We start from the raw sequence: 18,314 nt of genomic DNA on the forward strand, positions 1-18,314 counted from the left end.
GCTCTTCCTTCAGTGTCAGTTCTGCACAGGCCGGCAGCGCGCAAAGAGTAAACACCCTCTTGCTCGGTTCGGCTTCTGCCGCTCTGGCGAGCCCCGCCGTCACACCCCCTTCTGGAGCCCGCCCGGCTCCTGCTCCAGCCCTCCAGCAGCGTCGCTCCCTCTTTGCTTGCAACCGCGCCTTGCCTTCTCTCTCCACATGGCACGCCCACTCCTCTGGCAGCCGGGATCGGCACAGTCGCCACGCCCCCTGCTTCTCGCGGCCATGTCATGCTGCCTCCGCTTGGCGCCCAGGCCACGCCCCTTCGTGTGCGTTCGCCGTGCGTCTTCCTGTGGCGCTAACCGCACCGCTGCCCCCTTTGCAACAGCCGGGCGCGCTGGTTTCTCTGTTACACCTCCCCCCCTCCCCTCCCCTGTTGCAATTTTTGGATCCAGCTAAGAGTTACCCTCTTATGTAACTGACCTTGTTGTGTTTTCCTGCAGCTTCGTTTGTGTTACTTTTCACACAACCCTACGATACCTGCTGGTGTGGCCATCCTCTGCCCCTTCTTACATGCGCTGCCAACTTTCAAACATCATTTTGCTCTGCAGCAGTTATCACGTAGTGTTATACCTAGGGCAATACCTTGAAAAGCTTCAACTGCCAAGTTGTGAATATTAAACCTCTAGTAAAGGGATAGGACATTTGCCACCCTCCCATGTCCAGGTGGCAACTTTAGTTGGCAGGCACCTTCCTTTGCCTTGTGCAGCCCGATCTGAAGCACATTTACTCAGGAGTAAGTCCTCCCCAGTATGGTGGGACTTCCATACTTTACAACCTGACCCTTGCGCCTACTAATACTACAGTTTGATAACTGCAATCAGTCCCCTCAAAGGGACTGATATTTTAAGCAGCCAGGTGAAAGGCTGTAAGTCTAGCTTCTGAGTTTGGGCCCTCCAGGCAGGCTTCAGCTGTGGCATCTTTCATTTTAGAAATTCTGCCCTGGATGCAGAAGAAATTGGTTTAGGGGAATGGGCAGCAGCAAAGCATAGCACTGAAAGTGTAGAATTGTATCTGCTTATTCCCAAGCCTTGTCCCCCACCCCCCAAACTGCCATTGGTTGCCCCAGATGCCATGTCTTTATACCTCTTTGACGTCTCAAATTGTCCAGGGGGCAGCAGATGACACCTGTCAGTGGACTGGATTTGAGCCTCCAGTTGCTGATCCCTAGTCTAAGGTAATCGTCCTGGATGCCAGTTCAGGCTTCCAATTATAGTGGGTGAAGGAGTCATTCCAGAGCTAGGAAGCAGCGTTGCTCATTTGTTGCTGCAACCTGCTTTCTCCCTTCTTACTGGCCATCATCACTGTAATGGGAAAGGTTGCAGTCTTGTTGAATACGGTGCCTGACTCCAGTGCATGCCCATGTTTCTGTTTTTCACACGGGCCACCACACCCCCCGCTAATTGGCTCTCACCTCCCTGTCCCATGAAACCTGTAGCGCAGACGTGGATTTTATCTCGATTCCGCTGTGTGTGAGCCGCACCCCCTGTGAGTCATATCCCATTCCTCGAGACGTGTGATGCAACTGCTCTCTTTCTCACTCCACATTGTTCAGTGGCATTCAGCATACCTTGTTACCATCCCTGGGAGGTAGTAGACCCTGTCCTTCCTTTGCACGCTCTGCCATTTCTTTATGCTCCCTCCTGATATGCTGGCTGTGGCTCAGGCTCCCAAGTCACGGTTGCTTGATTGCCTAGGCCTAGGGCATAGAAGAATCCTGTACAGGAGACCAGGAAGGGAAGTTTTCAAAAGTTGGTTGCCTACCCTTTGAGGACGTGCACAAACTAGTACAGGCAGATAAATTAGGGGTGAAATCGGGGGCTGAGTGTTGCATTTTGCAGATATAGACCCACTCTTCCTGAGAAGCTAGTTTTTGACATGCAGGGAATTGTATTTTTCTTGGAGGAAACTGCCTTTCCCCCCTGCTTGCACCAGTGTAGCCAGCTGGTGTTGGGGATATCTCATGACTAAATTTTCCTCCAAGAAAAATAAAATTCCCTGCATGTCAAAAACTAGCTTCTCAGGAAGAGTTTTACCACGGTGCGGGGAGAGGATTTTTTCCCCTTCCTATAGTGGGGCATTCATGCTTGATATAATCTTACCTGCAGGTCCAGAGAAGAAGACAGTCCAAGGAAAGGTGCAACATCTGGTTACATGGTGTGTGTAGATCTGTTCTGTCTTGTATGCCTACTGCTGTCGCCTTTCAATGCTCCTCTCTGCACTCTTGTGTGGCCGTCCTAACCATTAAGTGCTGGACATTCCACTGGGCATGTTGTCTCTATGGCTTTTGTTTTCCTCTTTAGTGAAATGGGCCGGCAATGAACATATTGGCCTGAACCTGAGAGATTAATTAAAAGTGGAGTTCTATGCAGAGTTACTCTAGGGTAGGCTATGCTCCTTGATTTCAGTGGGTTTAACTGGAGTTAACACTGGATAGGATTGGACTGCTAGGAAATGCTTACTGAAGTTTTTCTCTTTGGGGCTGTCATATGCTGCTCTGCCCATGTACCAGAGTATCTGTGTATTGCTCTTGCTGGCTGATAACTCGTGCTGTGGACTAGGAGAATAAGTCTGAGTCACTTTCAAAGTGGCTAGTACCTTTGCTCCAAAGAAAAATGCTTCAGACATACCCCTCCCCTGCCCGTTACTTCTGTTTTCCCGAGTTTGCACTAAAACTCTCTTGTATATGAGAAGTACTTGGGGTTTAAACCTAGTCAATTAAGAATGCTCGAGGTACACACATAATGCACAATTTGTGTGGTGGGACCATTGTGGTAGTGCACTCACCATGATTTGTTCAGATATACAAAGCTATCTTTGGGCCTGATTTCAGCAGAAATGAATTTGTTTGCAGCAGAAGCCAGCTGTGCACAGCACCGATTGGTTCATTCTTGTATCGTCACAAAAACTACCACACTTTCTGGATCAGTTTTTGTACTTTAGAAATTGAGGTTTTTTGTAAGGGCTGTCAAATGAACTTCTGAATGGACAAAGTACAAGTTGCTCTTTAAAATAAAATAAAAGGACTGTCCATCAGAAGCATGTGAGGAGAGAGCAGAACTGAGCAGTAAATCAGCATTAACTTGAGAGGTGAATATGTCTGCCATTTGTAGCGCAGAGGGAATTGTCATGTGGGGAATAAAAAACTGCTCAACTTCTGCTTTTGGGCCCATCCGCACCCCCCCCCCCCTGCACGTGCCTTGTGCAAAGTACTCTATCCTGTTCTCCCCTCCTTGGTAAGATCAGCTTCCCCCGTAGCGCAGGCCTGTTGCTATGATGATGAAGAAGAGGGGAGGAGGGATTGGAAGGCATTGTAAAGGTGACTTCCAAGTGTGCCAGGCTACTATTGCCTTCCAGAAAGAGATGTAAAAATGAGGAATAAAATGGGCCCCTTCAGGTTGTGCTTTGCATGCATCCAGTTCTGCAGTCTTTGCTCTCTTTCCCCCTCCTTGTTGCACCCTTATGCCCTTCGCTTCTGCCTCTGGGCAAGAATGCCACACCCCCGTGTAACAATCGCCTCCCTGCCGCTTTGCAGGAATATGCTGAGGATATCAGATCTAAGTTTACAAGCTGCAGGCTTGCCTTCTAAGAAAGCTGCCAGAGCTCTAGCTCCTCCCCCCTTCCTCCGGTCTCTGATCTGTTAACCCGTTAATGTGCCGCCCAGCCGGCCACCCTTTGCTCCTCTTCAGTACTGAGGCTAGGAAAGCACAGGCAGAAGTGGGTGTGATCTGAGTTCTAATTAATCCAGAGGCTGGTCAGTTTAATTGAAGTCTGTAGGGCCAGATGCTATCATTCCAAGACCTTTGGCATAATAACGTTGTGTGTGATGCTTCACATATTCTTTCAGTAGATATTGAGTGAAAGCTGAGAAGTACACTTATCTGTAGCTAAGCCCCATTGGACGCAGTAGGACTTTGTTTATATATTTCCCCCCATAGGACACAGTAGGACTTCTTGTTTTTGTTGTTGCCATCAAGTCACAGCTGATTTATGGCGACCACAGTAGGATTTTCAAGGCACAAGATGTTCAGAGGTGGCTTGCTGTTGCCTGCCTCTAAGTCACCGAAGGTGCCGACCCTGCTTAGCTTCTGAGATCTGACAAGATTGGGCTATCCAGGCCCGGTACAGCAGGACTTAGTTCCAAGCAAATGTGCATCAGATTGTCTTGTATGTTTGTGGTGATGTACACACTTACTCAGAAGTCTTATTGCCCTCTGTTGCATTGAGAAGTCTGATGTCTTCAGTCAGTGTGTACTAGGGTTGCCAAGTATAGCTTACCTCTGCAGCGGGGGACTCCCAAGTGGATCCTGGAGCGCGCGTGCAAAGCGCGCGCGCCACACACACATCACTTCCTGGTGATGTGCATGCCGGGGTGGGGTTCCCCCCGGGGCCCGATTCCGCGGCGGCGGAAATCGATCCTCCAAAGCGGGGGTTTACCCGCCCTCCCGCCCCCACTTGGCAGCCCTAGTGTGTACATAGTGAGTCAGTGGTTCATATATCACATCAGCTGTGAATTCAATCACTGCAGGGCAGCTATTTATTTCATTTCTCCTTGCCTTTCTCCCCAATAGGGACCTAAAGCAGCATTTCTCCCTTTTTATCCTTACAGCAACCCTGTGAGGGAGGTTAGGCTGAGAGAGCGTGACTTGCCCAAGGTCTCCCAGCAAGCTTCCATAGCAAGAGTGGGGATTTGAACCTGGGTCTTCCAGTACTACTCCAGCACTTTTAACCACTATACCACATTAGCAGGGGTCATTTCTTAGAAAAAGAGGTGCGGGAGCTCATTAGCATAACTTATTTGCATATGCCACACCCCCTGACATCACCGGAAGTGTGTCAGAAGGCAACACCCACCACTCAGGCTCCACTGGACTGTTTTGAATTGCTAGCTATTGGGGGGTGGGATGTGCAGATCTGGCCTTGCAGAGGAGGGAGAGCTTGTACCTGAATAAAACTTGTCTTAAAGGTGCCACTGGACTGTTTTGGACCGGGGGGGGGGTGCTCTGCAACTTACCTGGTTGCTTCTTGCTCTGATTGAGGGCTGCTGGGAGCAGGGGGTGGGGCTTGTTGCATGTGAAATCCAGTTGGAAAGCACACTGAAAGTGGATTGAAAGTGGATTATTTAGTGTGTGTGACCACAGCCTATGACAATGCTTATCTGTCTATGGCAATTACCTCAGCCTCTGTCCTCCTATCTGCATTATGGGGATAACAAGAAACATAGAGCTGGAAGGGACCTCAAGGGTCATCTAGTCCAACCCTTTGCACAATAGAGGAAATTCGTAACTAGTTCCCCCCTCTCCCCCAGTGACCCCTGCTCTATGCCCAGAGGAAGGCAAGAAGCCTCCAGGGATCCCTGGCCAGTTTGGCATGGAGGAAAATCTCTTCCAGAACCAAAAGTGATGATTGGTATTACTCTGGGCATGTACAAAATGAGCCATGATAGCTGAGCGCTGATTCATCCTGTTCTGCGCTCCCTCGCATGATCTGCTGATGTTCACAGAATCAGCACGGCTGTCAGATGGACATCTTGGCTTCTGTTTAAAAGCCTCTAAGGAAGGAGAGCCCACCACCTCCTGAGGAAGCCTGTTCCACTGAGGAACCGCTCTCCGGCTGCGGTCTCACACACACTAAATAATCCACTTTCAATCCACTTTCAGTGCACTTTCCAACTGGATTTTTACTGTGTGAACTGGCAAGATCCAGTTGGAAAGTGCATTGAAAGTGGATTATTTAGTGTGTGTAACTGCAGCCTGTCAAGACGTTCTTCCTAATGTTTGGTCAAAAACTGTTTTGATTTAATTCTGACCTTCTGAGGCAAAAGAGAACAACTCAGCTCTATCCTCTATATGACAGCCCTTCAACTACTTGAAGATGGCTCTCATATCCCCTCTCAGTTGTCTGCTCTTCAGACTTAATTGTGCTGGCCTATCTTGCAGGGTTCTTGTGGGGTTTACTAAATCACTGTAGTTCTTCGTCCACTTAAAAAGTGCTCCCTTTCTATCCCCAGCTGGGGTCTTTCATCCCTAAATTTGAAAACCGAGAAGCTAACATCTCGGCATTTGTCAAATCTGTATCTTCGGAACAAAAAATGTCTCTCACATTTTGAGTATTCAGCCAGAAATATCTCCTGTTCAGGCTGGGTAAGGTGGTAAAGAAGGCATGTGGAAACATTAAGACATTCGTAAACAGCAGACTTTAATTTGCCAACCGAATCCTCCAGGCCTCACATTTTGGGATTTGAATTTTGACACGGCAATTCAAAAACGAATCTTGAAATACACGTCGTGGCATGAACCTTTATACCCAGCAGGAGATTTCAGTCTTTGGCAGCAGTGTGTGGATGACAAAACTCAGTATTTGCTGAGAGGAATCAAACTTGGGCGCCAAGATGGATTTTTAAATGTGCATTTTGATAGTTTCTTGTACAAGAAGCTAGATCTCCTTATGCCATTTCCTTGCCCAAGATTTTTGCTGAATGTTTCTGCATTTGTTGGTTTAAAGTAATTAAAAAATAAATCAATTTTAGGGTTTCCAGTACCATGACACTCCCAGTTTATACACTGTTATCTCGCCCTTTCTCCAAGGAGCTCAGGGCGGCTTGTGTGGTTTTCCTCCCCCTTTATGTCATCATGACAACCCTGTGGGATATGTTAGGCTGAGAGAGTTACAGGTTGAAGCCCACCCAGAGAGCTGAGTGGGGATTTGACCCTACATCTCCCATATGCTGATAGTCCAGCTCACTAACCACCATACCACACTGGCTCCATCCCCCCCCCCCCCCCCGCAATGCTCTCTGATTTATATATTGTGTTGATTCTTTCTCCCCTTCTTCTCTCTAGTATTTGGCCCCTCAGCCATGCCCAGTTCCTGCCTTCTTTGTTTTGCTCATGAGTAGAACCCCTACTGGTAAGCAGGCCTTTTCTTGCCTGTGTTGCTTACAACCTGAGGTTCAGGGCCCAGAAAGTGAATGGCACAGAAAAGTCTCAATTCTTTTCTTACAATATTGAGTTCATCATCTACAGAATTAGAGCCTGATCTGGTCACATCTCGGAAGCTAAGCAGGGTTGTCCTTGGTTAATATTTGGATTGGATACCACTAAGAAAATCCAGGGTTGTGATGCAGGGGCAGGCAATGGCAAACCACCTGTGAACGTCTGTTGCCTTGAAAACCCTACGGTCTCGCCGTAAGTTCAGCTCTGACTTGATGGTACTTTCCTCCACCACAGAATTAAGAACAGGACACAGTTGATGTCTTGTTGTTGTTGTGACACAGTTGATTTCTTGTTATTATTTGGAAAATTTGTATCCTTCAAGTTTATTGGCAGAACAAGTAAGAGCAGTTCCTTATCTTGTTCCTCAGCTCAGTTCCTCAGTAGTGCTACAAGGCAGGTCCCATGGCTGACCCCATTTTACAGATGAGGATATGAGACTGAGAAAGCCTAGAATGCAGAGGCTTTAATGCTGACTAAACCAGTGGTCCCTGTAACCCGGTTTTTGTCTGTTCCCTTTCCTTTAATGGTCAACTCATTTGACCAAAAGTCTCAAGTCAGGCCAGACTGAATTATTTTTATTATTTTATTATTATATATATATGTATATATTTCTCTGTATTTTAAATGCTAGTTTATTTCTAAATTTGGAATTAACCCTTTAAAAAAATCTTAACCCTATCATTCATCTTTCCCTCCACGTAATCACCTCTGAGAATTTTGCCATAGCTAAAGAAATTCTTGGATCCTCATCCCTTAATAAAAATGGTACAGTCTTAGTTCTGTTAACAGACACTGAATTGCTCAGGACTGGATCCAACCATTATCCTCCGTATAGGTCATAACATGGGCAATACAAGATCATGTGATCCAGTGTTTCAAGCTCTCCCCATCCACATCCTCAATATCTGTCCTGGAATGTGATTTTCATATCATGGCCCCTCAGAATTGCTGATGGAAGTGCATTCATCCTGGCTAGAAAAAAAGGAATTTCTATTTTGGCTTGACAGCTGCTTTCTGGGGTCAAGGTGCAGTCTTTTACAGCACCTGAAGTCTTTTAACTGGAGATGCTGGTGAGAGAACCTGGGATCTTCGGCCTGCAAAGCAGATACTTGACCACTGAGCCATGGATCTTATTTGAACTTGGGTCTATTGAATTAATGCTCTATGTGGGTGTTACTCATTAAACTTTTCTGCCAGTCAGATGATCTTTTAAAAAAATTGAGTAGAAGTGTACTTACGGAAGACCAATGATCAAGGTTGGTGTATCTGGGATGCTTTATAAGTATGAACTTTGTGGTTTTGCAGTGTCTTCACGGAAGATGAAATACTATCAAGTTGGCCAGACAGTAAGGCTTTTGTTATCCTTAGTCCTCATGAAGGGGCTTTTAAAACTGAGCAGATAATACTTGGTGGTGATGTGCCACACAAAATGTCGTTGGAATATTCATAAAAGTAATCTGCACATATTCAGAACCACCTGAGTATTTTACTTTACAAGTTTGCAGGCTTGAGTCTTGGACTTGGATTCATCCCTGTTTTTTTGTAGATCATGCTGGCCCAATGATGGTTGATAGCCTGGTTTTTTGGGTTTTTTAAGAAACGCCTATGGTGGTGGAAAGTGCCCTCAATTCGAACCTGATTTATGGCGATCCCATAGGGTTTCCAAGGCAAGAGACGAACAGAAGTGGATTGCTATTGCCTAGCAACCGTGGACTTCCATGGCTGTCTTCCATCCAAGGACTAACCTGCTTGACTTCTGAGATCTCATGACATCGGGCTAGCCTGGGCCATCCAGGTCAGGGCTGAACAGACTATGTTTTGCTGAATTAGAAGTGAACCCCTTGTTTACACAGTAGAAGCTTATCTGGCTTTGAGAAAACCATCCCTTAGCTTAGTGACTTGTTTCCTGCCAACATTGTCCCTTGGGGATGCGTGGGCATCAGTTTTGTTTGTGTACCTTCCTCCCAGACAGTTCTTTTTTAATTTGTGTGTGTGTGTGTGTGTGTGTATACATGTGTACTGGGAAATGCAAAATAAAGACTACCTCTTCATTCAGTTGCACAAACCCGTGCTGGAAATGTGCACAGGGAACACTCTGCCTCTCTTTTGTCAAGCCCAGTGTAACGTACATTCCCTTGAGAACCTGTTGCTTGTACCCACACACATCTGGGCTAGGGGGCAGGGTTTTCTGTTGGCATGTGTGGCTTTCAGGCTGGCACTGCTGAATGTGTAGAAGTTAGACTCTACGGCTGCCAACAATTGCGAGGCTGCTAGGGATCTTTGGTCTTGAAATGTATTTGAGAGATGACTTTATCATGAAGCTAGGAGAAGTGGCAGTCCTCAGATGGCAGCTCCCTGAAGGACATGGAGTGAGAGATGGGTCGATCTGTCCCATGAGTCACAATTGTGTCCGGAGTTTCTATTGTTTGTTTTACTGGGGTCTCTGCAGGAGGATGTCCTGATACAGAATACCTCTTATTTCGTATTAGTGGGAATGGTTTGTCTGTTGCCATTTGGGGTTTTCACTGCAATCTGGGAATGGCCCTGGGCAGTGCTTCTATTTTTGTCTTGTTTCATATGCACCCCGTTTTTGTCATTAACTTGCAACTGTTCTTCATGGACGCTAGCCCTTCCCTCCTCCTGGGATGGCCCTTGGCAATTCTTTCTAGGCTTCATTAGAGCTTCTTTGCCTGCTGCTGGGGGTTCCTGTCCAAGGGCCCAGTTGACCTTTCTTGAGGCACAGGGACATCCAGAAATGTTTGGGGTGTGGGGTGTAGAGGATATGATGCTGAAACGGGAGGTTTCATTCATGGTGTAGACTCTCTACAAAAAACAGATGTGATATATGTAGTATATAAACTTTCTCCAATTGCAGCAGAGACAAAAAAGCGGCATTATTTTAGTTAATCATTCTTTCGTTCTTTTTTAAAAAATCCTTTTCCTCCTCGCTGTTTGTCTAAATCAAGGACAGTTTCTGTAAGCATATTTTTAGTTAATCCTTGTACTTCTGCTTCCATAGCAATTTTTTCTAATAAGAATTTTTGAATTTTCAGGGGAGTTCAGCTGGACATTGTTTAATAATGCAAGAGAACCTTCTCCTCTGCTGCCTTGTGTATGTGTGGAAAGTTCACCAAGTGTCTTGTATATGTTTGCTTTTAAGAGCTGTAGGCTAAAATGAGGTGGGCATCCACGGGTGGTTGCCGCCCATTGTTCTAGGTTTGGTCTCATGTCTGAATGCTCATTCAAATGCCCATCTATTAACCCCCTGACTAGCATGTGCCCAGGTTTGTGTGTACAGCTGCTGATACAGCAACTGTATTGGATGGAATTAGAAGAATGTTGGCTTGAGATAGGTGTCCACACTAATAGAACTTTGGGTTTCTCTAGAAGAAATTAAACCTTCCTAAGAAAGGAGAAATTTTTTAAAAAATCCATAAGGTTTTGGGGTGGCTGTCAATGTTCCCTCTAAGCTGTGGAGTCTTGTGAGCAAAAATTCTACTTTGTGAGTTGCTGGCATTAAAGTTGTGAGCGAGCCACTTGGCTACTGCATACATTAGTTTGCTTTGGAGCCATCCTTCCTGAGCTAAGACAAAAATGTGTGAGCCGGAGGCTAAAAAACTGTGAGCTAGCTCACACTAACTCAGCTTAGAGGGAACACTGGTGGCTGTGGCTTCCATTTGACACTGCTCAAATTCACCAAAACAAACTGGTGATTTTTGGCTCTTCTTGGGAGAACTGCTTAGCCAGGAGGTGGCGATTTCTTATTCCTCCACTTGTCTGGGATGTACACTGAAGTTCACCATTCTAAAATAATTTCCCTTGGGTAGCTTCACCACCTCACTTATCCCTTCTGCCTACTCATTAGAATTTGCGTGGAGCTTCCCTAGGCTAATAGCAAAACTTGAGCGTCCCCTTGATGCAAAGGAAAGTTAGATTAGTGATGACATTTTGTTCCTCCGACCCTATGCATGTTTACTTGGAAGTAATTCCCATTTATTATAAATGGAATTCACATCTTAGTAACTGTGGTTAATAATAATCTTTCTGAGTAATGTAGAAATTGCAGGTAGCCACTAGGACCCCGCAGGCAATATTAGGACAATTCCTTTTATTAAGAACTTCATTAAGTAGTGAGCAACTTTTTAGCTAAGCAGAACTCTTCTTCAGGCAGAATGTCAAAGTATTTTGTTGAACGTTAATTAAAGTTTGCTCACTCCTTTGTGGTGTTTCAGTTCATCCTCATGAAAGTAGTACTGAGTAATCTTATGTACATTTGTTTGGGAAGTGGCTCCATTGCAGTCCAGGGAGTGAGATCTGGGGTTGCTAACATGAGGCTGGTAAATGGCAGGAGTAGGAGTGGGGTTGCCAACTCTGGGTTGGGAAATTCGTGGAGATTTGGGGGTGGCTCCTGGTGAGACTGGAGATTGGTGGACCTCAGCCGTCCGCCCCCCCCCCCCCCCCCGCCCGGCGTGCGTGGAGAGCAGTTGTAACTCCAGGAGATCTCCAGGCCCCACCTGGAGGCTGGCAACTATAGTGGGATCCCTAGTGAGAGGGAGAGTGTGTGTGTGTATAAGATTGCAGTTGCTGAATATTTTTTCAAGTCGCATTGTTTGCCTTTCCCTTACCTTTGAAATGAAGAAAAATCAACATTAACGCTGGATACACACTGGATTTTAAAACAATTATCCTCTGTTGTCTGCAATGAAAGGCATTTTTAGGCTCTCCTTTTTTTTTTTTTTAAAAAAACATGGCCTGGGGAAGATTAATCTAATCTGAGAAAAAGGGGAGGGTTCAGAGCCATTCAAGTTAAAATCCCAAAGACAGAAGAGTAAGAGCCAGAGGAGAGAGAAGGTGGGGTTGTTAATACTGGGAGCACAGGGCTGTAGTGAGATCACATAGTGAAAGTGTCTCAGTAGGACTGAGGCTGGAGTTAGGGGTCAGAGCGTTGAGGTAGATCCCCATGAGAGTTACTCCAGTGATGAAATCAGTTGCAGTCCAAAATTTGAGCCAACCACAAAATGGCAGCCACAGCAGGCGGAGCCAACCAGAAAATGTCCGGGAGTCAGGTCACACATAACTCTAATTTTTGGGCAGAAGCTCTGTTGAACAGGATGCATTTCAAAATGAACGCATTGTTTAAAAATATTTTCTTGCGTACACACACAGTAATGCAGTGAAGATCCTTGTACTGAGGTGGTATCTGTTGCTGAAGCGACTTTTTAAAAACCTGCACAGCCAATCTGATCTCCAGTGGCTGATCAGAAGCCTTGTTGGGCAAAGCCCAGTCTGCTTCCTAAGAACACTTGGCGGACACCAGGAAAGGTGTTGATGGGCACCATAGTACTAAGGACCTCTGCTGTAGGTCATGCAGATGTAGGGCCTATCAATACACACCTTAAAACTTGTATGATGAATTATGAAAAAAAAAATTACCTAGCAGGGCCATCTGCCTAGACTTCCTTAGGAAGGGCTGACTCTTGCTTTGAGAACTAGGGAGGGAGGCGATTCTCTGAGAAGAAGAAGAAGAAGAAGAGAAGAGATTGAATTTATACCCCGCCCTTCACTACCCAAAGGAGTCTCAGAGTGGCTTACAAACTCCTTTCCCTTACCTTCCCCTCCCCGCCCCACAACAGACACCCTGTGAGGTAGGTGGGGCTGAGAGAACTCTGACACAAACTGCTCTTTCAGGAACAGCTGTGCCAGAGCTTGTGACTGACCCAAGGTAACATCAGCAGGTGCAAGTGGAGGAGTGGGGAATCAAACCCGGTTCTCCCAGAGTAGAGTCTGCACACTTTACCACTTCACCAAACTGGCTCATCACCCCCACCTGCCATCTTGTTATCAGAACTGTTGCTTAGGCTGGCAGAAGTGATTAACTTGCTGCAGCTGAGAACTGTCATCTAAAGTGTTCGACAGCTTGCAGTTTAGAGATCTATCCTGGTAACAGTTTTCTATTGGCTGAATGGCTTTTTCCCCCCTGCACTGAGAACTTCAGCCCCACCAGAAAAAAAATTGCGCCACAAGCCACAAAATCCTGGCTATGGGCCTGGAGATAGGGACAGGGTGCCTAATGAAAACAAACAGAATCATGTGTCTTGTTAATAACTGGTGGGGCTGAGAGAGCTCTGACAGAAACTGTTCTTTTTCACTGGCTTGCCCAAGGTCATCGAGCAGGTGCAAGTGGAGGAGTGGGAAATCAAACCCGGTTCTCCGAGATTAGAGTCTGCGCACTTAACCAAACTGGTTGTTTATGGTGTATGCGACCCATCTTCCATTGGATAATATAATTCTCTCCTTATCTTTGTTGTTGGCAGTGTGTCCGAGATGGCGAGTGTGCTGTCCAGGCGGCTGGGGAAGCGGTCCCTGCTGGGTGCTCGCATTTCCGCTCCCCCTTTGCTGGGGGACGGAGTTCTTGTGACAACACAAGTTTCATCTTTGCAACCGGAACTTAGCAAAGCGTCTTCTCCCCTTGCTTCGTATGAGGAGCAGGCGGAAGAGTCCACCAATCAGAACCAAAACTGGCTGGCGCTGCAACCGGGTCAAAAGGTATCAAAGTGGTTTCTACTTATGGATGTATTGTAGCCTTGATGACCTAACACTGAATAAGGGATCCAAAATTCTGTTGCTGGTTCTTTTGTACTTCTTTTTTAAAATTTATTTTACTAAAACTTTTGTAGTCCATTTTCTTGGTTTCTGCAGATTTTAGGAAGAGATAGACTGCAAGAGCCTGTATTGCTGGATTTTATGACAAGACACCTTTGGCTTCTTTGTCTTTAGCTGGAGCTGACTGTCTACAAAAACAACCCACTCAGAAGTAATTATACCTATGAGGAAAAGCATTGGGAACTGTACAAAATAGAGCTATGTCCTGAAAGCCTGGCCAAAATAAAGTAATCCCCTGTCTTTTAAATATGTACCGTGTTTGGTTTAGATGAGAGGCCTTTTTTCAGAAGATGCCAATACCAATTTTGGTATTGGAAGTACTGGATTCATTGGATATATCAGCAAGAAAAACCACATAGCAAAAAGCCAAAACTCCCCGTAGCTATGGTGGGTCATTTGGGGGCTCTGCATCCTTTCTTAAAGGCATAGCCCCACAAGAATTTCTCCTGTAAATGCTTTTTTCAGTCATTTTACAACTTTTTAAAAAGGCATGCGCTCCTTTAAGCAGAGTGGGGTGCTGTTGTTGACTAATTCCCACACTGAGAACGGGGGGGGGGGGGGGGGCGGAGGGGGGATGTTCAATACACACACACGCGCGGGGGGGGGGGGGGGGGGGGGGGTTGGAGTAGGTGACCTTTAAGGTTACTTCTAACTCTGTGTCAAGAAACTGGTCTCCTTTAAGAGAGTTCTTCTGCCTGTTATCTTTCTTGACTATAGAAGAAGAAAAAGAAGAAGAAGAGATTGGATTTATACCCCGCCCTTCACTCGGAGTCTCAGAGCGGCTTACAAACTCCTTTCCCTTCCCCTCCCCACAACAGACACCCTGTGAGGTGGGTGGGGCTGAGAGAGCTCTGACACAAACTGCTCTTTTTCAAGGACAGCTGTGCCAGAGCTTGTGACTGACCCAAGGTCACATCAGCAGGTGCAAGTGGAGGAGTGGGGAATCAAACCTGGTTCTCCCAGATTAGAGTCAACACACTTTACCACTACACCAAACTGGCTCATCACCCCCACCTGCCATCTTGTTATCAGAACTGTTGCTTAGGCTGGCAGAAGTGATTCACTTGCAGCAGCTGAGAACTGTCATCTAAAGTGTTCTACAGCTTGCAGTTTAGAGATCTATCCTGGTAACAGTTTTCTATTGGCTGAATGGCTTTTTTCCCCCTGCACAGAACTTCAGCCCCACCAGAAAAAAAATTGCCCCACAAGCCACAAAATCCTGGTTATGGGCCTGGAGATAGGGACATGGTGCCTAATGAAAACAAACAGAATCATGTGTCTTGTTAATAACTCCCCTGCATGTTCAGCAGAAATCCCATGGCAGTACTTGCTGATGGAAGTGGGTGGTTGCATTTTGGCAGGCGTAAGCCCATCCTCCCATTTCATCCCTACTTTATAATCTACCCTTCCAGTGAGTAGCATTCATGGGGTTTTCCACACTAACATCACATCAACCTTGTGAAGTAGGATGGGTTAAAAGAGGGTGGCTGGTTTAAGGTCACTCAAGGAGCTTCACAGCCAGGTGGGGGATTTCAACCTGGTTTTCTCCAGTTCAAGTCCCAATACTTGATCCACTGGCCACCCACTGGTTCCTATTCTGTTTGCCCGTATATCCGGCTCAAGTGGTGGATGGAGATCTCCTGGGATTACAATTGAACTCCAGGCAACAGAGATCAGTTCATCTGGAGAAAATGGCCACTTTGGAAGGCAGACTCTATGGCATTATACCCCATTGGAGTTCCTCCCCTCTCCAAACCCCAGCTTCCTCAGGCTCCACCCCCAAAATCTCCTGGTATTTCCCAAACCGGGCAACCCTAGGCAAGTGCCATGGTGAAGCAGGCCTGGTTTTAGCTTTTGATGGCCTTTCAACTCCCCCCACGGCCCCATTTCCATGAGAGTCTTATGCAAAAAAGAAGAAGACGAAGAAGAGGGAGCCATTTAAGGCAAAAATTAACTTCAGCATGGGTAGCCTTATGAGTATGAGTAAAAAAGGACGGATTTTGTGAGGAGGTCTCTTGGGATTCTGTTTTGTGTGCAGCATTCTGGACCTGAGCAGAGAGATCTCCAAAATGTGCTGTGCCTGCCATTTTCTGCACCTCTTTATCACAGAACCGGTTGTTGCTGCATCCTTGATCTTTCCACATGGTAATTGGAGTTCCCCTATAAATAGGCTCCAAGAATAGCTTACACAAGTGTGCGCATCTCAGCGTAGATATAATTACGTTCATAAAAATAGACCTCGGGAAGTTAGGCAATAGCTTTCTCCAATTAGGTCATATTGGAGAGGGAAGACCCATGTGGAGCTTGAATAGTGCCTCTCCATGAAGTAGTGGGGGAGGGGGCAGGGTTTTGCCATTAGAAGAATGCTTCCCATCCTTGCCAAATGCACTCTTTTCGTTTGCTTGATTATGAGTACGTTTGGTAAGGAATGGTATAATTGGGGTCTTTGAAGCCTGTTCTGAATTTGGTTTGAAGATAGTATGAAAACCAACTGGAAGCCACTTGCTTCTTAAGGTACCTGTTGCTACTTGATTTAGACAACCTGCATGTGTACCTTGTTAGGCATAAAAATCGTAGGTATGAAATGTCCATGGCTCCCTGTAACATCCCCATGTATGGCAACTTGATCCTTTCCTGTTGTTCAGGCTTCTGGAAATTGATTTTGAATTAAAAACAAAATCCTCCTTTACATGTGATAACAATATGACAAATTAAAACCCCAAAAATGCCTGGTTGGATTAGACCAACAATCCGTCTTGTCCAGTATTCTTGCCTCTAATGATGACCAGTCAGATGTTGTTTTTGGAAAGCAGGGCATGAAGTGATGGCTACCCCCTGTTCTTTGTGTAGCTGTCAGAGGGATACTGCCTCTGAACATGGAGCCTGCATCCAGGTGCTAGAGCTCATGTCTATGGGTAGTTCTGTCTTCCAGGAATGGGCTGAATTCTTTTCCAGGAGGGGCATTGCACAGAAAAGGAAAGTGGGAGATGTGCTGGGGAACTGCAAAATAACACCTGTGTTGGATGATGAATGATCACCTTTAACTGATTGTAAGTTTTCCCTTTGTAGGTTTATGTTTTCTACAATGGGCAAGAAAATGCGGGTCTGGTGGACCACCATGACCCCATGAGTAATGAAGTGAAGGTGTTGCTCCTGGAGCATGGGTTTCACATCTGCAGGAAAGCCAAGGAAGTGAGGCTAGCTGAGGTCCAGATACCACCTCTTCCAGCTCTTGAGATGGACCATGCCACTCCCACAACGATGGGCTACAGCACTGTCCCTGTGGCGATGGAACAGTGTCCGACCACAGCACCTATTGCCACAGCATCTGCTCCGAGATCAGTTTCTAGGAATATTGATGTACCAAAAAGGTATGTCTGGGGTAGTCTGTCATCATTATGGTCTTCTTTCGTTGGGCCAGCAGAACTGCTGGATTAGAGAACCTTTGCTGTTTTTCTTCCTGAAGGTGTTCAGCAGCACAGCTGTATTATTTTTTTGAGAGAAAACGTCATATTATCTGCTTAAATAAGAAGAGGGGAAACATTAGGAAAACAGAATTTCCTCATCCTGAATAAATACTGCCTATTTAATGTGCATGCTTTTGATTTACTTTCAGAGTTTATGACCTGAGGGTCAGGCCTAGTTTATGGCTTGCTGGCCCAGCCAGCCCAGGGCACAGCCAATGGGGGGAGGGGCTGGACGAGGAGGAAGACTGGTAAGTGAGAGGAGAGGGCAATCGCCACTCCCCAGGAATAGGCCAGGTGTGGCTGGCCAGGTGGGGACTGGCAGGCAGGGGTAGACCGACTCTTTAAAATGGGCTTCTGTAAGAGGCCAGGAAGGAAGGAAGGGCACAGCTCTGGGCTTGAGAAGAGCTGCTGTCCTGGGATAGAGAAGAAATCATGTGAAGCAGCCCCCCCCCCCTCTCAGCCCATTTCTGGGGCCATGGGAGACCCACCAGGTGGACCCAATAGGATTGCTAAGCGCTGGCTGACGGAGCTGGAGAGGGGAGAGCCTCGTTAAAAAAAATCAAATATGATGAAAGTAGCAAGCGAATTATATTTGAAGGGTGATCACCTCTTTTGTGAAGTCGTCCAAAGGCCCTCTGGAATCAAAATATCTTTGGCTTGCTTTGGAAGGCCTGGTAGCCAATCTAGTTTAGTGAGGGAGTGAGTTCCACAGGGGGCAGCGGTAGGAAGGGCCCTCCCATAGGTTCCTGCCAGTTTTACCTAAGGCTGGTTCCTGCAGGAAGGTTCCATCTGTAGACCACAGACTTTTATAAAGTTTATTAACTGCCTTTTTGCTAAAAGCGAAAACCAGTCCAACTCAATGTAATGAAAAACTGCTTCCCTTCTGAAACCTACAAGAGACCCGACAGTCTTCTCTGCCTTTGGGATGCATGGGGGAAGATCAACCATCTTTGGAGGGATGCTCATCCAACACTACTAATTTTTTTTCATTGAGGTCCCTGATAAGTTTCTGAGGAATCTCCGGGTACCTTGGAACACAGTTTAAAAAACCCCCCAAACACTGCTCAATTTTTACAGGTCAGACAGTTCTGCTTCTGTCTTGGTGCCAAACTGGGAATATTAATTTGAATGTGAAATTTCAGTTTGTCTATT

General features: G+C 46.3%; 1 protein-coding gene across 1 annotated transcript in view; it reads left to right on the plus strand.

The window, feature by feature from the left end:
* ZNF395 (zinc finger protein 395) overlaps positions 1-18,314 on the plus strand; it is a 44,766-nt gene that overhangs the window by 571 nt on the left and 25,881 nt on the right. The window contains exons 2-3 of the mRNA XM_015429176.1: positions 13,347-13,578; positions 16,765-17,066. Of these exons, the coding sequence (XP_015284662.1) occupies positions 13,357-13,578; positions 16,765-17,066 (524 nt within the window). The 5' untranslated portion in view covers positions 13,347-13,356. The remainder of the gene's footprint in view (positions 1-13,346; positions 13,579-16,764; positions 17,067-18,314) is intronic.

Source organism: Gekko japonicus, unplaced genomic scaffold (assembly GCF_001447785.1).
Source record: "Gekko japonicus isolate JY-2015 unplaced genomic scaffold, Gekko_japonicus_V1.1 scaffold7, whole genome shotgun sequence".
Lineage (NCBI taxonomy): Eukaryota > Metazoa > Chordata > Lepidosauria > Squamata > Gekkonidae > Gekko > Gekko japonicus.